Source organism: Haliotis asinina, chromosome 7, assembly GCF_037392515.1.
Source record: "Haliotis asinina isolate JCU_RB_2024 chromosome 7, JCU_Hal_asi_v2, whole genome shotgun sequence".
NCBI lineage: Eukaryota > Metazoa > Mollusca > Gastropoda > Lepetellida > Haliotidae > Haliotis > Haliotis asinina.
This window is the reverse complement of record NC_090286.1, coordinates 45059074-45075769: the sequence shown is the minus strand read 5'-3', so window position 1 is coordinate 45075769 and position 16696 is coordinate 45059074. Positions and strand designations below refer to the sequence as shown.

The following is a 16696-nucleotide window of genomic DNA, read 5'->3' as shown; positions in this document are numbered from 1 at the left end:
TCCGCCCAGCCCTTAACGAAGCAAGTCTAGATTTCCCCAAGTTATGAATCTCCCATTTCACTGGGCTCCTTTCCAGGTTAAATGGAAATACGTTTGTTTCGAAATAATATATATATATATATATTCGTAGATTTAGCGTCACTCAAAGTTCGTGTGTGAAATGTAACGAATAGTGAATCTTCTAATCGAATTTTATTGTAGGATTAAAGGTGTGTTGCCATAACAGCCGGGGTGCTCTGTTAACTTCAAAATATGATCTCCATCCTACGTGTCGTTGTGTAGTTATTTTGGACGTTGAAGTGGACGAAACATAGAGCCGTACGCTACGGGAGTATGCAAGGAACAGTCGCTTATCAGCGATACGTAAACACACATGTAGGAAAGGAAAAGTTCTACTAATTTCCTCGGTGGGTTCTTTGATGAAAACAAGAACTACTTGAATTCATTTTAGTGACTCTTGAGGTAAGATAAACATACAGGAGATATATTTAAATGAGACAGACTGGTCGTGGCAATCGAAGCAATGATCAAAAGACGCCGTTCCTTCTGTAGTGAAAGGGTGTCAGAGTCGCACCTTGTCTCACACAGTGTTACTGTCCAACATGTGGGGGGCGACTGGAGGCAACTACAACGCGGTAACCTCGCCTGTGGAGCGTGACCGTAATTATGTCACTATTTCTGATCACAATGTACGCATGGCTAGATTCGTCACCGGATTTCCGCCTGGCTTATAAAAACATTGAATCAAGGAAGCAAACCTGAATACAGTAATAATCAACCACATACAAACGTGGGATTACCTCCAACGTTGCACCGAGTGACTCGCTTCATGTGGAAACAAGCGAGTCAGCAATGGAAGTAGGTCTCACAGACAAGACGCGGAACGACGGCCCACCAGCAAGCTCTCCACGGTACAACCGCCCGTCCGTTTCAACCTAATCCAGGGTGGCAATTTCGACCACGTGCTCCAATCTGTCGCCTTATAAAGACTAGAACATTGACATGAAGTACACCCGCAGTCCCTTTGCAGTAGTCAATACATCTGAAGTAGGACTAAGTAGCCCGAATGTTGGAGTCCTATTTCTCTGGCTCATTTCAACTCCAAAAGAACTTGTCGTGGTACAAGAGACCCAGTTGGCAGTTTGGTTCAAAAGTTCTAAAGGGTGAAAGTACAAATGGTCCAGAAGTCGGGCAAGTTCCTTTTGGAGTTGAAATGACCCTACATAAACAAGCAGCCTGCCAAAGGCTCTCGACTTGATGTTTAACTCTACTGCAAACATTGACTCTCTGGGTTCTAGGAGCTCTGACTAACATTACGAACGTGCTACAGAAAACGGAGTCGACCAGATATGTTCATTGGACAGATTTTAATATAAATAATAATAGCACACTTTGTATATGTCGGGTAGAGGTGATCTTAAATATGCAATAAATAACACCTCTCCCCTTTTGAGTTGTAAACAGTGTTGTCTCTGCAGTTTTCTTACAAAAATCACTTATATATCAAGGCGTACATGTGACAAGGTTGAGCGGTTCTAGATAGAATACTCATTATAGAAGTATAAAATACTACAAAATTTACAAAAAATGTGTGAAATTATATTTTGTTAGATCTGGAATATACATTTGATACAAAACCCTTTGGGATTATGCTATGAAACGTTTCCCATGGGCAAAAATATATTATACAACCGTTCGTTTCTAAAGTTAGGTAGAAAATAGCTGAGCGAACTTTTGACCTGACCGTGGATTCAGTCAATCTAATCGAACACACCTGAGAAGTAGTTCGTATCAGGGGCATGAAGAAACCCTGCATGGGCATGGGTCCATTTTGTAAAGTTCCGCTGAGACAGCAAGATATATTGTTCTATTTACAGTTATATACACTTCCACAAGGAATATAAAGACTTGAAATGCATAGGTCTGATATGATTGAGGTCCGTGGGTCATTCGCGCACAGTATTGATGGCATGGGCAGTCGACGAATTAAATACACTTATGTAATGTACATGACTTGCCCAACACCAATGGTGCGTCGTGGTCCGCTGAGTCCATTTCATGAATTTAATAACAACTGTTTGCACTATGTGTCCCGGGGGGTTCTTACACTCATTGGGTGGAGATCAGAGATCCAAGACTCGTTTCTAACCAGTCGTTTTCAAGTCCGATCATTTCTGACACTTCAGCTGTCGCATAGTCCGGGAATTCAAAATGGGAACCGTTAGCACTGCCTTGGATATCAAAAGAAAAGTCTGTATCAGTTAATTTCCCCAAATCTAGGCTCCCCAGATCCAGATGCCAGTTCGAGGGAATTTGTAGCACATCGGTAAGGTTGTCCAAATCGGCGAGGGAGGAGCCCTCGGGCTGTGAATCTGTCTGTCTATGAACAGGAGGTTGGACTTTGAGAGGCTCTTGATGAGGGGAGGCGGCGGGCGCTTCGTAACCTTCCTCGCCGTAAAAACTGGCTGACTCTGGGGTAGGGGGTGTATACACTGACGGACTTGAGGGCACCTTTGCTGGGGGTGTCAGTTGGCATGAAGACACAGGCACTTGCTTACTAGCTTTGATGCTTTCCTTAAACTTTCTGTCAATGGTGAGCTTGAGTTTAAGTTTATTTGAGCTGTTCACTGCACTTTCACTATTTGAAGAAGCAAGGGATAAGTGCGCCACGGCTTTGGCAGTCTTTTTGCTCTTGTCAGCTCTAGAGTTTTTAGGAGAAGGTTTAGTTACCTTACCGTGTTCAACTTTTCCAGTAGTTGGCTTTGCCTTCTTCCTTGGACGGTATTTGTAGTCAGGGTATTCCTGCATATGTAACACACGAAGTCGCTCGGCTTCCTCGATGTAAGGTTGACGCTCTTCGTCCGAGAGAGTTTTCCAGCGCTTGCCCAACCGTTTGCTGATTTCAGCGTTGTGCATTTCGGGTGACACTTCGGAAATCTTCCGTCTCTCAATTTGAGACCACACCATGAATGCATTCATCGGCCTCTTGATGTGGTTGGTGGTCTTTTTACAGTTTGTAGCGTCAGAGTACGGCGTGAGAGAGCTAGGATTGACGACCTGAGAGCCGAACTGATCCGAGGAAGCGTTCGCACCCTCGTCGAGCATAATGTCCCGGGTGTTTTGTTGTGGCACCATTTTGAAATCACACACAAGTACCAATACACATGTACACAACGATTATAGAGCCTTCGCAAGAAGGTCCGCGGTATGCGACTTCAGCACTTGTAGACAATTACTCCGTGAAAACTTGGAAGACTCACTGGCTCAGACGAACACAGCAGTTTTATAAACGCCTAAGCTCCGCCCCCTCACGCCCCTCGCCTATGACTGACAGTTCTCGGGAAGACGACGCCTCGCCGCTGATTGGCTGCAAAAACCAAAACAATTACAGGCTATGAGTAGGTCAAGTTATAAATATGCATTGAGGCTCTCCAAGCGGGCCACGCCACCGAGGAAATTTTACTACGCTTTTACACACGTGCTCTCTGGATGAGTAAACAGTGGATCAGACGCTACAGACGGGTGTTGGGGAGACAGGGGAACGAAGAGTTGAATATGCCAACACGCTCTCAGGCTAAAACAGATTTATGATATTTCCAGGAAGAAACTTAAACATCTGTGGTAATTTGTACAGATGAAAACAAACTCGGGTTCACTGAAGCTAGCTTCCATAAGATCTATATTTATTCACATGTTGTCCATTTCCTCAGGGTTGACATAAGCCTAGCAGTCCTTGTCATCTCGGCTGTGACACGATAGGTGTGAATGTCTGAAATGAACATGATGACGTAAGAGGTTAATTAATACACGAATGCATTGATTAACGATTGTTAGGGAGGATTACTGGGTTGTCGAGCAAGGTTGATCTTTAATTGACTTTCCGGTTGACCAGTGTAACAACACGCGTCAACTGTCGCCTTAAACGGAACTTCCCTACAGCAAGCGAGTTTCTGGAAATGTGACTCTCCCTAAGATATTGACAAGCGGCATATAAAACATATATTGCTTGACAACACGTCAGGTGCATCTAAAACGGTTATGACGTCATATAAGGTGGTTATTAAATGGCAATATTCGGAAGCAAAAACATATATATTTCGTTTTTGCGATTAACATTTTGTTTTTTTCAACCGTTACCTTCAAATTTTAAAATAAAATAACTGATTAAAATGATGTTGTAATATTTAGATTTTTTCAAAATACGAATTTGAAAATTATCCCCACATGCAGGGACAAGACAAACTACCGGCGGATTAAACAGGTGATGCAAAAATATTGTACTTATGACAAATCCATCGTTGCGATTAGTTCCCGTTAATAATTAGCTTGTCGACTAATACTGTATTCTCAGATTCGAATTTCTTGTGACTCATCAGTGCGCGTGCGTGTCCTGTGCGGTGACAGCGCTGAGAATATCGATTGTGCATGAACTAACTATCCTTTTCACAGGCAACTTCTAACTTCTCAGGTACTTGTGTAATATTTCTCAATAAAAATCGGAAATATCGTACCCGCCACCGCGTCAGTGCAAGTCGTGCCAAGCTTCGACCGTTAGAAACATACCCTTATTGAACGAGGAACAAACTAAAAATGGACAATTCCTGAACCCACTGGAAACTTGTTAAATATTTTACACGTTAGTCACTCATAATTTATTCAGTGTTACTCAATGCGCAATAAAGTGCCCTACTTTTCATGTCGCCGAAATTAGCATGCATTTTAGCTAGAATAAAAATCGATATTTCGAAACAAATGTTCATAAGAACTCATATAAACACCTCATTGACAAATTGTTCATTTTTGATATTGGAAACATTTGTAAACATCGTCTTATTTTGTTATGATGCTTGCAGTAATAAGGAATATACAGATGACAAAAAATCTATTTTGTGTGCGTCTTGTATGCGATATTTTATTGTGAAAAAATGACGAAAATAATATCCCAGAGCCAGTGGAAATTAAGGTACGCTTCAGCGATAATAGAAATCTATCGCAAAATCCGGGTGACACACGCTCCTCATTTGCATGACAGAAGCAGCGCGCGCTATTGTTCGCGGCACGTGCGCATCCAAGATGGCTGCTCGACCAATTGGCGCCTTGTACAGTGCAAATAACTCGGTTTCCATGAGTTGCGATTTAGAAATGACACTCATTAAACTGCAGACCTCTTATGTTATTTCCAGGCCTAAGGCCACACGCGACAGATTGATCAAGATTGACCTGGCTTTTGATGATACACCATTTCATATTTATATCCTCTAAACAAATTCATTAAGACGCATTTCATACATTGCGTAGGTAGCAAACAAGATATGCCACCAGAACATACCCCCACTTCATGTACACACGACTTTGAATTCAAAGTAAAATATAAAACATAAACTCACTTAAAGTTGTATCATAATAAATGACGGTTCGTACTTGTCTTGAAAACAGGCACATGCAAATTACGGTAAGCCTTATATAGACGCATAGGCTTTGTGAAATCTCGATGTGTGTGTGTGTGTGTGTGTGTGTGTGTGTGTGTGTGTGTGTGTGTGTGTGTGTGTGTGTGTGTGAGAGAGAGAGAGAGAGAGAGAGAGAGAGAGAAACGGGTAGGGTGGGGTCCTTCCTCGCCTCACCGAATATTGAACTCTTCGCCGAATTAGTCCCACCGTGGCGAGTTCAAGTCCTCTAAGATCGGGACCACTATATTCTTCGCTGTCACTATAAAAGGGGACCATAGAAATGAAATACCTCCCATTCATATGTGTAAATGAGGACTCGGAGCCCCTTCTATGTTAAATTCTGCACGAGCTATTATGACGTCAGAGGCAGGTGTTCAGAAGTTTGTGCCCGGCAAGCAGGCACGCGAACAGGGCCAGCTGTCGCCTCTCACCCAATCAGGACCCGGGTAGGTCGCGAGCCCGCCGTTTCACCACCCTTATTATCTGTAGGGCGTACGATATATCTCCAAAATTCTCTTTGATTTGACATCTCTCCTAAATTCAATAAACCTTCAATGCACCGAGCCTGCGTTCAATAAAACGTATCTATTTACTTGGATTTTAATGGTCAACCCAGCTCCTTTTCATGTCCCTGTATGTATGATACTCCACATCAAGACTCTGATGCTTCAAAACCATCATTGTACGGCGTGTACAAGTAGAACAGAGTGTGGACGGGGAGGGGGGATTGAAAGCAGAATTAAAAGCTAAATTTCTTCATGAAACGATGCTAGTCTGAGCACACGCGCCACACGGAAAATGCCTTGGGGTAGATTGCAAATAAATCTCACGCTCTGAACCAATCAGAAAGCGTTGAGAAAGCGTACCGCACGCGCCTGTCGCGTACCCGAGAATAATAGTAGTTTTTTTTCAAACCCAAAGTCGTTTGTCCCAAGTTTTATTAAAATACGGGAATTGTGTTTCTCTTAGACGCACACGCAACGGACCTATTACAAATATCAAAGGTTAGGCAAGTGAATAATTATCGACCAAACTATTATATTTTTTTATCAAAGATTTTGTACGCGATATATGCCAAAAGAGGACTGATGCATGTATAATTTATGCTTTAAACGTCATTAAATTCCAAATAAAAATATCCTCAACCATACGCCCGGGACCCAAAACGCATCGGATTTTGGGGGAACTTGTACTTTCAAAGAGGTTGAGACCTGTTTAATGTATGATGATTTCGTTCACTTAGTTGGAAAGATCCACTTGCATCTGTGCAACCTATATGACGCTAAACAGTAAAAAATGTTTAAAGTAACTAGTAATTTTGATAACATCATTTTATGGACAACAATCGCTAAATATAACACATGTACAACTGGCTTACTGCATGGACCAACTGAAGCAAATTCGTTTTGGTGTCCATCTTTGATTAGTGCAAATGGCTATTATTCGCATACTTGGAGGTGTTTAAACAGTATTAAATCTGACAGTCCGTTACAATTTATAAACAATTCGTTGCGCAGTGGTTCATCTCAAACAAATGCAATTACACTCAGAATGCAGGTCTTTCAAGATCTCGTATACCTTTTCCATGCCTGGTCTTTAAAACTTCTCAAACTTTATGCAAATGTCCTTTAACGGGTCGCGATCGTAATTATTGCAATTATCGTTGCTGCATCAACTTGGGAAATAAAATCGTGAAATTTCTCCAGCATGGCACGTTTTCGAAACTCATAAACGTTAATTGATTGAGGTTCCGCTCCACCACGACAGTTTAACGAAGACCAAGACCTGTGGTCGTATCCTCTTTCGGCGATTTAGTGTCCCTAGCCGCATATATGTCTCCGTTAAATCCAGTTGGCGACACCCACAGTCCTACCTGACAGGTTGGCACGAGCTCACGTGCTCGTGGTATCCGAGGGTAACAGATGGTCACTCGACTTACACCCACAGATGTCCTCTGCCCCTTCTCAAGTCCCCCATAACAAAGTGATTTGAGTTTTGTTTTGCTTATCTGTCTTCAACAATGGAGGTACCGCTATAGAACACGCACTTGGCAGTTATCTCATATTGAACATTGCAACCTGCACCTGCTATTCTATCCACCCCCACCCCCAAGCCCCTCTCCCTTCAACATCACCCCTTCTCTACCCACTTCGACCCCGACCCCAAGGTCAGAGGGAAGCGAGGGGTGGAGCCGCGGCGCGTGGCTTGTTCTAATCTTACTAAATCACAGCTGAGATTTGACAGGCGCATGGGCCGAGCGCGTCCCCAAGTCATATTCTATTGTGGGAATTTCTTTGATGTGCCGCTAGCGGCACGCGACAAGGCCAGCTCTGAACGTTGGGTGCTTACCCCTTATACTAACGGTATTCTTGAAATCTGGTCTCACACCTGCCCCTCACTCCCAGGAGCGTCTGATGCGGGTAGACTCGGGTGGAGAGCGGGCATTGCCCTAAAATCAGTCTCTCCATGGTCGAGGAGATGTGGGACTTTGAAATTGTACACGTGTGAAAGCGACAGTTTCATGCAATCTGGGACAGAGAGCCGCGTATATAATTATGGGCACTTCGGGGGATGTTAATGAAAAAGGGGTTTCCTTTGACGGAGTAGTGTGGCATTGTGAAAGGTGATTTTTAAGGATTTACGTTGCCGAAATTAAGAATAACAACCAAACCCGCTTAATGACATTTCATCAAGAAGTTTGACGATTATTCGACCCATGACGGATGGTGCGTTTCAGCGTTTCAGCTGTTAAGATAGTTATAAAGTGGCAACCTTAATGAAGGATAGATAGGACTGCATCGGAAATCTGAAGCACCAACATATACAAGATAAAACTCGCCGATATCACAATGAGGACGTTGCTGACAAATTGTCATAAGAAGTTAACAAGAACGCCATTGTGTCACTCGATACTTTGGGAATAAAAATCGATGGAATATAAACATGATTTACGGTTTCATTTACATTTACTTTTAAATTCAGATAGAAAAGGAATTAAAAGTGAAATCGAAAGTATCTGTTTTCAAAATAGAAGTACTTGAATTACCCACAATTCGTCCACATGATCGAACTTATAAGCCATAAAAGTCAAGGCACAAAAATATAGCTTCCTTTGAGTGGATTATGCTCAGGATCTGCCGATTCTTTCATATTAGCACATCTGTCATGCTATGAGGGATGAACTACAGTAACATTAACGTGTCCTTTGATTTTATTTGAGTGACACACATAAAAGTGTCTTACCCGTTATGAGTACCCGTGTACAAAATCACCTCATCCTGGATACACTACTAAAATATCGGAGATGGTGTGCTGAAACAGTAAACAAACCCATACGTTTCGTCAGGGTGAGTGGGTGAGTTTAGTTTTACGCCGCACTCGGCAATATTCCAGCCACATGGCGGCGGTTTCGTCAGGGTTAAGGTCACAGAGTAGAACACGAATGGAAATCAATTTGACACGTCAATCTCTTACGACTTACACGAAATATACTGTATCAGGTCAGACATGATTTCTGAAATATCAATGATGTCTGTAAATAGAAACCAGATAACAGATTATCGCCACGATTAGCTTATCATGTGACCAGTTATAGATCATCGACACACCAATAGCTGGTTTTCATCTCACGGGATTATCGGTGATTGTGTGAGATAGCCATTTAGGAACATGTTACCTGTCGACGAGGAAGTTGACGCGCAATCTGATGATCTCAGACTCCGATCAGTTTGATGATTGTTAACGCTTTCATCACAGTATTAGCAAAGTATTTATTTGCAATTTGAAAAATAAAAAAATACGCAAATAATCTGACACTTGCTGAAAACTGCATCATGTACAATGTCTTTATTCTGTCGTGGAAAGAATTTGAAAATGTACAAAATAAATCAGTTATTCACGCAAAGTTACGGACTATGACTTCTGTCTGATGTTGCATATCATCTGCAGTAACAGATCATCTAGCGTGGTACCAATGAATTGGATGTCCTTTAACGGCTTTTTGAAAAGGATACGTATGATTTAAGCACCAAAAGGAAGGCAACTTTATCAGGTGCTCATGCTGTGGCACTCGACCACGTAATACTAAACCACACATGTGAAAGTATTTCCAGTAATTTTCACAGTTTAGTATTTTGATTCCTTTTCATTAACGCCACTTAAGTGTCGCTACCCATGACGTCACAGGCGTCCCTGACATCGATAAACAAAGCGCCATCCCATCCGCAGACCCGCCAAGCTGTTGCCACTACCTCTGATCTAAAAACAGTTTTCTTTATTTACTCCTAATTACACATTATCATGTTCTTCGTGTGATAATGTCCACCACGAACGAAAGCCAGAGAAACCGTCCGTAATTCTTAGCATTTCCTTCGTTGTTCTCTAAATGGTCCATTACCGCCGAGACATTCTCACGAATATCTCACAGGCAGCACGTGTGCCGCAAGCCCTGCATTCTCATGTGATGCACGTGCATTCGCTAGCAACCACCTTGAAGTGATGAGCTAAGCGTTCAAGGGTCATGGATGTCACGTATTGATATTCTCAAGGTCGGGTTTGTGGATCGATAATAAGAAGATAAATCAACTAAACTGACAAGTGGATTATTTCTGCCGTTGAATGTTTTGTTGCACGCGCCATCAAGGTTGTTTCATGTCGTAATATCGATACAATGTACCAATGTATCGAGTAATTTGCATTTCAAGGTCACAGCTCAACGCACAATGATGAATGCATGAAGCACGTGTTTCCTGTTTGTTGCTGCAACTGTGTGACGTTATTGTGAAGGTAAAGCATGTATGCCTTCCCCGATAGCACCCGCAATCCTGGATGGAAGTTTGAAAAACGTTTTGAAGCGTTAGGCAAGGGTTAGGATGCTCTAACCCAGCCAATATCTGAAGCATGTTTTACGGGCAGAAATCTGTGAATTTAGAATAGGTATGCTATTGTGAGTGAGTGAGTGAGTTTAGTTTTACGTCGCACTTAGCAATATTCCAGCTATATGGCGACGGTCTGTAAATAATCGAGTCTGGACCAGACAATCCAGTGATCAACAACATGAGCATCGATCTGCGCAATTGGGAACCGATGACATGTGTTAACCAAGTCAGCGAGTCTGACCACCCGATCCCGTTAGTCGCGTCTTACGACAAGCATAGTCGCCTTTTATGGCAAGCATGGGTTGCTGAAGGCCTATTCTACCCCGGGACCTTCACGGGTTGGTATGCTATTGAATCAGTGAGTGAGTACATTGTCACCTTTATAATCAGAATTCAGACATTTAATGTTCAGACATTCCACACGAGCGATACACTGATGTATAAGAAAGCCCCGGTCTGATGAGGGTCTCGTATGTTTATCATAAGGGACTGATTATGGTTTCACACCGGCTTTAGCAATATTCCGACAGAAACACTGCTGGGTACACAAGAAATACATGACACCCATGTGCGAAATCGAGCCAGGGTCTGCTGTGTTAACCACGCTTTGACCATTTGCGTGGCTGTGGGAGTAGCCTTAACGTAGTGGTTTTAAGCATTCGCTCGTCACGCCGAATACTCGGGTTCGATTCCCACATGGGTACAATATGTAAGGTCCATATTTGGTGTCTCCCGCCATGATATTGCTGGAATGTTGCTTAAAGCGGCGTAAAACCAAACTCACTCACTCCATATATTGCATCGAACCCGGGTTGTTGCATGACGAACACGTAAACCCCTGGACACCTTTGTTTAACACTCACAATGTATATACAATCACATCTATGTCATGAGTATATTCCAGAAACTCTTGGACACCTTGAGTACAAAATGTCTCCCAATGATATCGTCAGAACAATACGCGACTCACTTCTGTATGTTAGAGCACGGTTGGCGGCAACACAATGTGACTGTAATATCCCTACATACTTGAAATGCTGTTTGTTGCGTCTGTAGAACGTGTGATGCACGAATCTTAACACAAAGCTATGCACTGTGGACGAAATACAAACTGGCCTCCCCTTTGCACTGTCATATCGCGAAATATGATTGGATGACGGACTGCGTGGTTGAAATACGAATCGGATGAAAACGACAAAATAGGATTTATGAATTATGTATAGACATTATGTTTACGTATAATTTTAACATGTCATTTTTCAATAGTCCGTGAATCGGTTTCGCAAACGTTACCTGTCGCGACGAATGCTGCATTTGATGGATGCTATATGTGCGGCAACTACAACTACGGACGTTGCAACCTGATTTTAAGTAGAAATTAAGCGATAGTTAAGTTAATCACAAAGCTAAAAGTAATGTAATTTGTGATGATGATTATGATGATTATAGTGATTATGATGATGATGATGATAGTACCAGTAAACCCTGTGCAGTAACCGATACTGAGAATGACGCAGACGTTGACCGTCGTGGTGGAATCCCAGAGAGCGAGGCATAATTCTGTCGGTTTTGTCGTGTCCTGCTGTCTATAGGAACTTAGTTAATCGGTTCGAAACACATACAAACGGATCCTCTCGCTGAGAAGGGACATAACCAATCTCACGTCTTCGATCACTCTATTCGAGAGCTCAACAATTCGTATGTAACATACAACGTCGTGGTAAATGCACATCTTTAAACGAAGGACACTTGACGATGCGAGTTACAGGCATGGCAGTTTAGTTTAACATAAACAAGCTACATTTTGTACATCTGACAAGTCCAATACACGTATACCACTGGGCTATATATAAGCAGTAATTGCAGGTCCACGCTAACCATCTAAGCAATGTAAGCGCGAAAAGAAAGCGTCAATCTCTCGTCAGAATGTGTGGTCCAAACATGCGAATTTCAGTTCATTAAAACAAAAAAAAAAAATGAAACAAATGAGGATAGCTGCTGTTTATGAAGCTGTAGCAAGCAAGTGTGACACGTTCTAATGGTTATAATTTCATAACCATTTGGATATCATTGTGTTGTGTTTCTCCTATGGAACGTTAACGTGTCATGTGGGTTTTTTTTCTAAATACAGTTGCACTGGAAATCATGCTCCCTCTCTTCATAAAGGCTTTGGTCGATGAATTCGTCGCATGCAGCAACGTTTCCGTCGTTCCCGAAGGTGGCATATGTAAAAAGGGTGTTTGTTGCCAAGAATGTTCTGTCATCGCAGACACATTCTCGTGGGGACTCACTCTGATATATACATGCCATTACCAAACATAAACGAGATCCGACCAGATGCCTCTAGAAGACATTTTGAGGACAAGGCCTGTGAAGGCTTGTGGTCTGCTATCAAGTTTTCTTCATGACTCACAGGCCTGTGAGATGAGAGGGGGAGGTGGGGGGGGGGGTATCTTGGAAGTCAAGGAGAGGAAAGTTCAACATCACCGTCGGAGGAATCTTTGAGGGGTTGGGGAAAGGGGGATCTTCCGAAGAGGAAGGGGGGATTAGATCTCTTCCAGACCTGAAACTTAATCTTCTCGCTGAGCGGATTGCCGCATAAAAAAATCAAATTGCAAAAATCCTCAGTGTCGTCTGCTTCCCTTGTCGTCTGTCTCAGTCATCTAACTGTCGTTTGGTTTCCATTACCCAAAGCAGCTAAAACTGACAGCGTTCGATAGGAAGATTGCATCACATGGTTAATCCTAGACAACCAACGGACACAAACTTTTAATAGATCAGCCATACAGATTAAAAGGCAAAGAGTTGCTCTGTTGATGCAAAGAGACATTGTTGTTTTACAGACGTCACTGCAGTTTCGTTCGAGTAGATGGCGCTAAGTTAGCCATGTCTGAAATCGTCCAATCGAAGAGACAAATGTCTTCGTCATCTTGTCAAGAGAAATGGAAAAGATTATATAATTGCGTGCGCTACTGCACGTGCCGGCACGCGCTAGTTTAAACATGCATGTGACCTTGAAATTGTTGTGAATTTCAAAAGGCGCAGGCGCTAATTCAATGTCATTTCATATTCCATGTGTCGAAATGCCGCTACAACATGTTTTTCTTATCTGCTTCGGGTTTTTGAATGTTTTTGGTGGCATGCCTCGTCACGGCCGGAGTACTAATTCAAGCATCAATATCTATATCGTATTTTACAGCGGGCAGCGAACGAACAAACAAATACAAATGAACGAGTAATGACCTCGGAACAAACTCCGTACTCCAAGTTGTGAGAAGACGTTAAAGCAATATATTGCATTCTTAATACAGTGTTTGGATCCAAAACCAGATTTATTTCACCAATGAAAAACAACCCTTTGTTGCAAAGTGGACATGTTGACGCTTAGTCGCATTTTACGTAACATCTGACAAATTTTATGCATATTCTGTCACATTTGCCATTATTAAATCTGCTTGAATTTGACAAAGCCGCGAAGTTATTAGATCAAATCGTGTAATTGATGTGTGCACGAGGATGTCAATCTCGAACTGACAAACGGTCATTGACATGTTCCAGGGCTGTCAGACGCGCATGGTTGGGGCGGTCTGCTAATCCGGGATTATCAGTTGCGTCGGCCAGATTAGATTTTCTTGAAAAGAATCGAAGCAGGGGTTATGGCAATGATTAGCCAAACTGACCATCGGACAGACCTCCTGTGGACCTGGCCGGTTCGATGACGTGCTGATCTGGACTATAACTCCCTGCTGAGAGACATGTTCATTACGACCCAACGTGCCATGTCCCCCGTGGTACATCTAGCGCCGTTGACACTGCTTGTCACAACAATTACATAATTTCTTATGTACATTGCAGGTATGACGTTGATGTTTGTTCGGTGGGTTAAGGCGATGCATGTTTGTAGCGCCCTTCGAACCGATGAGCACACAAACTGTATCACTTGCTGCAGTGCTTGGGTTTGACATACCGACCGACAGATGCGACCCAGAGACCCGCTAATATGCACGTGCATTGCAATGCGTGATGGGAATGTCTGCATCATGGATTGGATTTCACGCAGAAACAGTGATATGACGTGCGGCATGTCAGATATAAACACGTTTGGTGTAACTGACACGAGAGACGGTATAATGTATGCGATTTAAACAATATTTATTTCCAATGGGACTTTTGAACAGGCAAAGCCAATTTGAAGAATGCCATTATGCTACCGTCGTCCAGCTGGAATGTTGCGGAAAGCTGCGTAGTACAACAAACAAACAAAAATAGACTGTACATATAATAATCCATTTAGATCTGTTTTCCTGCTGTTTCAAACAGCATCATGCACATATACAGATTACACATAAATACGCACATAAGAATACAATTACACAACCAAGCGGGATCATCAATGAAAATAAACATATATTCACCCACCCAAGGAGCTAAATCCCATCAGATATCACCACCATATCACTTCAAACAGCCTCAGAAGTGAGTGAGTTTAGTTTTGCGCTGCACTCAGCAATATTCCAGCTACATGGCAGCGGTATGTCATCGAGTCTGGATCAGACAATCCAGTGATCAATATCATGAGCATCGATCTGCGCAATTGGGAACCAACGACGTGCGTCAACCAAGTCAGAGAGTCTGACCACCCAATCCCGTTAGTCGCCTCTTACGACAAGCGTAGTCGACCTATATCCTACTCCAAATCTTCACGTATCAAGTCGTAGGACATACAAAATTGTAAAGAGGACGCATATATGAATTTTTAGTATTTTCCATTTTGCAATTATCAAATTAACAGATTGCGTAAAAACGAAGTTAGAGTTATCACAGTTATTTAGGCATTGTATTACTAAGACAGTCATATCATTTTATACAGAATCAGTTATCATTTTCAGATTGCAATCGTCACAAGATAAGATTTAATGTGTTGGATATTCGTAATAGAATGCACGATAATGAGTTTATTCTTATCGTGTACGTACTCAGCAATATTCCATCTATTATCTATATGATGGCGATCTGTAATAATCGAGTCTGGACAAGACAATCCAGTGATCAAAGTCATGAGCATCAATCTACGCACTGAGGATGCGATGACGTGTGTTAAGTATAGGGATGGCAGCGAGCCTGACCACCCGATCTCTTATGACAAAAATGGGTTACTGAAGACTCATTGTAACCCGGGCCTTCTCTGTCCGGAATACAAAAAGAACAACAGGAATGTGGAGTGTATCCGTGATTGGTATGTGTCTTTAACTTACCAACTACTCCGTCGCCTGAGGCGGGAGTTGATTATTTGACGGAAACGGGCGCCATTGTCTAACTTGAAGGTTTTTTCCAGCTATGGTGATCTTCTGTACCACCCTTTACTTTACGACTGAATATTATCATTCCGCGTTGGCATTTTACCTATCAATATGAAAGTCCTTTAAATACTTTTGGATATTCCAGCATAGATTACAACGGAGAATGATTTCCTCACTTGATATGCACTACACCGAAATGACTAGTCCGTCATGCAGACCCTGAAGCAAATCTGTCCAAGAAAGCCCATGCAAGTCAAGAAAATGTGGCAAGTCTAGATTCCCCTGAAGTCTCAGGGCTGCATTTCATTATATTATACATTTGTATTTTTTACAATGAACTTTTTTTCAGTAAAATATGTTCATTTCAGAGACTAGTTGTTAGCCTACGAAATGGCGTCCTGATTGAAAAAGAGAGGTTGTTCATTTATGTGTTATCCTTCTGTACTGCTCCAACTTGGAAAAGCCCCTCAAAGAAGTTAATGACGTCGCTGTAACACTCTGAAATCCAATCGTAATTTGATGAAAGTGGTCATTGTCTAAATAACTCTCTGTTGAAATACTTGTGATTGGGCCTGTACATAAAATGCATTTCCGTAATCGATTCTAAGAGACATGCTCTTGGACCATGTGAGGTAAAGAAAATTGATGAATCAGCAAGGTGGAAGAAATCGATGAAAACAGCTATCGGATTTCATCTGAACTGAGTATCGACTGAGATCACACATGTATCACAACGTGGGCGACTTGCGAAGAGGTCATTTACAAGATAAGACACGAATACTGTGTTTTATTGTAACATACCCTACATGGTAATAATTTGCAAACCGTTATTTATGTACATTTTCCAAGGTTTCCTAATGTATTTTGTACAGTGCGAAGAATGTATATGTCAGTGTCAATATGTTTGTATTTTGGGGCCAGTAGCCTTTATACTGAAGTATCTGTCTGTGTTGGACCCGTCATACCTTTACCCGTCCCAAATGCCTACGAGGGCCATAAAAGCAAGCAATTCAGTTACAGACTGCGATATACCTTGAAATCTACTGCAGCGACAGCTCATGTCATATATGAC

At 42.2% G+C, this 16696-nt stretch overlaps 1 protein-coding gene across 3 annotated transcripts in view; it reads right to left on the bottom strand.

Moving 5' to 3' along the window:
* Positions 1 to 1350: 1350 nt before the first annotated feature.
* LOC137290347 (transcription factor SOX-11-like) overlaps positions 1351 to 16696 on the bottom strand; it is an 80759-nt gene continuing 65413 nt past the window's right edge. For 2 of the 3 annotated variants that reach the window (XM_067821199.1, XM_067821201.1), the window contains exon 2: positions 1351 to 3367. In XM_067821199.1, the coding sequence (XP_067677300.1) occupies positions 2110 to 3135 (1026 nt within the window). In that variant the 5' untranslated portion in view covers positions 3136 to 3367 and the 3' untranslated portion in view covers positions 1351 to 2109. Of the gene's footprint in view, positions 3368 to 3691; positions 3770 to 16696 lie in introns of all 3 variants that reach the window. The other variant, XM_067821200.1, reaches the window with a different exon arrangement.